The sequence below is a fragment of the Propithecus coquereli genome, unplaced genomic scaffold (genome assembly GCF_000956105.1).
Source record: "Propithecus coquereli isolate 6110/MARCELLA unplaced genomic scaffold, Pcoq_1.0 Scaffold96, whole genome shotgun sequence".
Taxonomy (NCBI): Eukaryota; Metazoa; Chordata; class Mammalia; order Primates; family Indriidae; genus Propithecus; species Propithecus coquereli.
The window spans coordinates 4,376,658-4,382,601 of record NW_012155951.1 but is presented as its reverse complement, the minus strand read 5'-3'; the positions used below and the strand labels follow the sequence as shown (position 1 = coordinate 4,382,601).

Sequence of the window (5,944 nt, the reverse complement as noted above, 5' to 3'; positions counted from 1 at the left end):
CTAAGGCCATTCTATGCCTTCATTTCTCTTTCCTTCAACTCACTCAGGATATTGTTCTTATGTGAAATAAAGATACTTATACTTGCCCCATTTAAACTCACAGGGACAAATGAAAAAAGATACCTGAAATACTCTACAAATGGCAAAGTTGTAGAAAAATGATGTAATCCTAAATCAGTTTCTACCAAGTTCAGTTACAGAAAGCTTCAGCTTCAGTTTCCTCATGTTCAAAATGAGAAAAGGTAACAAGGTAACTCTGGATTTCAACTTCCTATTTTTAAATGATTCCAGTGTTTTGGTAAATAATGTGAAAATAGACACTCTTGATGGACTGTGAAGTATCATACTCAGACTACTTAAATAGCATAAAAGACAAACAGATATCACACTGGAAATACCCATTACCTTACCTACTTATATTCCAGCTCCTGCAAAGTTAGCATAGGGAAGAGAAACAGTGGTGCTAACAAACATTTCTAGAAGCTCAGCTGCAAATGAATACAGCTAGATAAAAATACTGTATCTAGACTTTTGATGGTTGTTCATAACTTATTTTAAACTGTCTTTACATTTAAAACATAAGAAAAAATAGACCCTAAGAGTAATTAGAAAATAAACACAAAATTACTTCCACATACCAGTATAAATAATTAGCCAACGTTGAGTTTTTGCAGGCTCTTGATATCAGGAATGTACAGAGATCTTGCTGCAAGAAGTAAAAGAAATGTATATATACATTACCATCTGCTGTTAACAGGGGTGAGGTAAGCAAGTCTATATTTTATTATCAGTTTTCATCTGTATATCTTATGTAACAGATCGGATTTTCATCCATCCATCTATCCCTCCATCCATCCATTCAATATTTATTCTAAACCAGACAATATGTAAGAGGTTAGGACGCCACAATTCGCAGAGCTCCTTGTCCTCCTGGAGTTTAATATTTGGTAGAGGAGAGACACATTAAAGAAATGGTCATAGAAATAATTTAGGCTGGGAGGTTAGAAAGGGCAGCAATGAGGACATAACATTCAGGCAAGACCAAAATGACACTATGTACAAAGGCTCTGAGTTTGGCTTGTTCAAGCAATTTTAAACCATATAGCTAAAATACAGTGAATACTAAAGTAAAAGAGGCTGAAAAGATAGGCCAGGGTCAAATTATGTGACCTTTAAAATCACAGTATTATTGGGTATAGGTTTTATTTTAAAAGCAATGGATACCCAACAAAAGATCCTACAGGAGGGTGAGATGATCTGATTTACATTTTATGAAAATGACTCTGGTTGCTCTAGGAAGTATGAACGAGATCAGTGCGGATGCTATTAGAGTAGTCTAGAAGAGTGAACAGGTGAGAGTGGAGATGGAGAGAAGGAGACAAATGGAAGAAATATCTTGGAAGTATAACTAACAGGACTTGCAGATAGAGAGGAAACAGGAAAGAAGGTAATAGACAGTAAACTACCAAATTTCTGGATTTAGCAAATGTGTTGATTTGTTATGTCACAGATGGAAATTTTAGACGAGGAGCTGGCTATGGAGTGAGGGGAAAGAGTTGTATTATATTTTGAAATATTAAATTTGAAATACCTGGCAGATATACAATGGAGATCAAGTAGGTATTTGGATACATGAATCTGAAACCCAGATGAGAGATCTGAGCTAGAAATATAAATTTGAGTTTATTAGTACAGCCTAGGGCAAGAGTATAAATTGAGACTAGAAGAGGACCCCAAGGAACATTAAGATGTCAAGCAGAGGAGAAACTGCTGACAAAGGAAACTGAGAAGGAATAGCAAGAGAGATGAAGAGGAAAACAAGGGATATATGGTACCCCTAAACCATGAGAAGAGTTCGTTTTTCAAGAAGAAAGTTATTTACTTTGTTCAATACTCTAAAAGAAACCATAAAGTATGTATAATCAAAAACATGAAAGTCATTTAATAACTTAGCAAAGCAAGTTTTAAGCAAAAACCAGAATGACATGGACTAAAGACTGAAAAGGAAGGGAAAAGTATGTATAAACAATTCCTTTGAGAAGGAAGTAAGAAAATAAAATGCTGTTCAAGGGATGTGGTGTTGAGGGAGAGCTTTATTTGTTTTTCTGAATTTTTAAGATGGAAAGTACTAACACATACTTGAATATTTCTATCAGGAAAAGAAAATAGCACATAGTTGACGGGAGTTATGTTTTTTCTGTTTAAAAAAACGGACGGAAAGGATGGGAAGGGATTCATGTCTACAAATTTGGTGATGGGAAACTAAGACCATTCTCACCTAGTGGCTTCTATTGTTTCCATTAAGTATTAGGCAGAATTGTCATCTGCAGATTGGGAGGCAGGGTATGAAGAACAGAGCGGAAAACGTATGAAAAAATCTCTGTAGAGCAGGGAGATCAACCTACCTAGAGAAATGTAAGATGGCAGAGAGCATTCAATGCTCATCTCAGGTTTGTGATCATGAATTTAGAGTGACACCAACATGTCAGGCTATGTATTTTTCTTCAGCAATATTCAGGCATAGAGAAACTAGGAAATTAATTGGGAAGAATTGAGATTTTTACCAGAGGAACTGCAGGTACTAATAAAAGAATGACCTTAAAATGATGACCCATGGGACAAAAGCTACATTCAGAAGAAAGCAAATGTTGAAGAAGGCTGATGAACAAAGAAAAGGGTAGAGATCAATGGATTAGAAGTTTCAATGCAGTAGGGGTTTAAGAAAGTAAGCAGAGTAATAAGAGGTTGTTATTACAAAGTAGATGTGCCAATGCTTTCAGAGGTGGTAAGAATTTTATCTCCAATTCTAGAGCTAAAACTTTAGGTCTGTATTTTAAATGTGCAACAAAAAGCCAACAAGGAACGTCCTCAGTCAGAAAGCCATCATGTAAAGCTGAATCCGTAAGTTTATGAGGCAGAATCTAGGCCTAAAGTTTATCTTTTGCCTGTACAACAAGAACATTATACTTTTGTATAGTGTCATATATACTGTAATACAAAAATTTCTCATAAAAGTTATTTATAGAACATAAGTAGGAAAGAATTAAATTGAAAAAATTGGGAAATGGGAAATATGTACTGTAAATTGTTAAACTCAAGATGGGCAACACATTAAAATTTTAAAACAATTTAAAGAAAGGAATGTGCTTTATGAAAAAAAAAATGATCTCATGTTGTAGGTCAGAGATAGAAGAAGAAATGGTAAGTAAGGATACAGGTACCCTTAGAAATAAATATCTCCAAATATTTACTGAGTGTGTGTAATAATAACAATAATAATATCTAATTTGGGATTAAGTAACAAGACGGGATGGGATGGAGGATGGGGAGAGGGATTTAGCCGAAGACAGGCAAGAAAAAAAAATATATATAAAAGAAAGGATACAAAGTACTACATAAGATGGTAAAATAAATCCCAAGATAGCTTTAATCACAATTAAAACAAGTGGGGTAAAAGTTCCAGTTAAAAAACAGTGTTAAAACGGATTAAAAAACAAAATTTAGCTATATGATGTTTACAAGAGTTAAACCTAAAATATAAGGTCACAAAAATTTCGAAAGGAAAGGATCAACAAAGTATACCAGTGAATACTAATCAAGACAAAGCTCTATTAATATCAGACAAAACAGACTTTAGGGCAAAAAGCATTATTAGATATAAAGAGGGTTACTAAACAGTGACAAAAGATTCAATTTACTTGAATGTATTAATACTCAATAAAAGAGTTTCAAAATATTTAAAGCAAACACCAACAGAAATACATGGAGAAACTGATAATTCCACCATCATACAGGGGAATGTTACCTTAGTTCTTTCACAGATCGAGCAGAAGAAAACATAAGGACAGAGTACAAAAGATTTTGACAACACAATGAACAAGCTTGCTCTAGTGACTTATATACAATTCTGTACCCAACGGTTGGGAAATATACCTTCTTTTCGAGAACCCATGGAATTTATAAAGTATGTCCATATTTGGGCAATAGAACTGACTTTCTATTTTTTTTTTTTTCCAACATTTGGCCAGACATGTAAAACGTTCTCCTAAAACTCCAAGAGAGAAATGAGGAAAGACGTAAGACACTGCTCAAGTGTCAGGAAAAAGATAGGAATAACGGTATCTCAAGTTGTGATAAGAAGAAAGTGAATTTAGCTTGGTTGGATATCAACTTAAAGGTGACGACTGCTTGTACAGTATTATTACTCTACTGAGGGTGGGGGTGAGGGAGGGAACTATTATTCAAAATGATCAACACTCCTTTCTGGGATACCTTTAAGAAACTATTCAACTGAGAAAAAGTAAAGTGGGTAATCAGTGATTAACAAAGATAGCTCGTCAGTCATAAGAGATATATCAGAACTATACAAAAACTATTATCATTTTTAGCCTAAAAGTTTTCAGTGACAGGTGGTGTGTAAAACAATATTCCGAACATAAATTCGCAGCATCCAGAGTGTAAACCAACCTGGTCCAACCCAACATGTCTTACCTGGATTACTTCAATAGCTTCCAAGTAAAACTCATTCAGTCCAACGGCTACAAGCCCTACACGAATGATATCCAATTCTCTCTTGAACCCAATTTTCTGCCATGCTCACTTTTGCTCACTACCCAACCAGACATGCTAGCCTCTGTTGTTCCATAAACATAAACACTTAAGTTCTGGTCTTAGGGCCTTTATACTTGCTATTTCCCCTGTTTGAAATGTTCTCCTCCTAGATAGCTGCATGGAAATTGTTCCCTCATGTGCTTCATCTTTACACAGATGTTACTTTTTCAGCAAAGCCTTCCCTGATCAATCTTTGCAAAATTGCAACCCCCTAACCCCTCCCGAACACATCCTCTCATCTCTCACTTATTTTTCCCAAGAGAAAATATATATCATTCTCTCCTACTATATATAAACATCATTGACCATCGCCCACCCCAACAGTACAATGTAAGCTCCAAGAAGGCAAAGACTATGACTGTTTTGTTTTCTGCTGCATCAACCCCAGCACCTAGAACAGTCTCTGGTACATACTAAGAGCTCAAAAAATATATGTGAATGAATCAATCAATGAATCAATATCTTAGCTTTGAAAGGGCAAGATAATTGTATGTAGGGGGATGGTTTAAAGAGCTCATCTAAGGATTCTATGATCCTGTGATTTAAAAATTCTTTTTTTGGTTAAGTATTTTCTGTTATATCAAGAGGTATGCAAACATGCAAACATTAATGATTAACAGTTATAACAGAAGATTCAGTCAGTTATTAACTCCTAAAATCTGACTAAAAGCAATAAAAAATCATATGAACTTTTTGTCTCTTTTTTTAACTTTTATAGATATAGGAGGCTTAAGTGCAGTTTTGTTACATGGATATATCTGTGTAGTGGTGAAGTCTGGGCTTTTAGTGTAATTATCAACTGAATAGTGTACACTGTACCCATTAAATACTTTCTCATCCCTCACCCCACTCCCAACCTCCCCCACTTCTGAGTCTCCAATATCTATTATTCCACTCTGTGTGTACACGTTATTCGGTTTCCATTTATAAATGAGAACATAGGGTATTTGGCTTTCTAAGTTATTTCATTTAAGTTGGTGGCCTCCAATTCTCCATCCGTGTTGCTACAAAAGACAAGATTGCATTTTCTTTGGCTGAGTAGTATTCCATAGTATATACACATATACCACATTTTCTTTATTTAATCATCTGTTAATGAACACTTAGGTTGATTCTATATCTTTGCTATTGTGACTAGTGCTGCAACAAACATGAGTGCAGTATCTTTTTGATATAATGATTTCTATTCCTTTGGGTAGGTAGCCAGTAGTGGGACTGCTGGATCGAACAGTACTTCTATTCTTAGTCCTTTGAGAAATTTCTATGCTGTTTTCCATAGAGGTTGTACTAATTTACATTCCCACCAACAGTGTATAAACCTTCTCTTTTCTCT

At 34.9% G+C, this 5,944-nt stretch overlaps 1 protein-coding gene across 1 annotated transcript in view; it reads right to left on the bottom strand.

Annotated features, from left to right (window-relative positions):
• The window catches only part of PIK3C3 (phosphatidylinositol 3-kinase, catalytic subunit type 3), a 137,573-nt gene that overhangs the window by 61,968 nt on the left and 69,661 nt on the right, over positions 1 to 5,944 (bottom strand). The window contains exons 11-12 of the mRNA XM_012665090.1: positions 4,183 to 4,187; positions 629 to 774 (exon numbers count right to left, since the gene is read on the bottom strand). Coding sequence (XP_012520544.1) covers positions 629 to 774; positions 4,183 to 4,187 — 151 coding nt within the window. The remainder of the gene's footprint in view (positions 1 to 628; positions 775 to 4,182; positions 4,188 to 5,944) is intronic.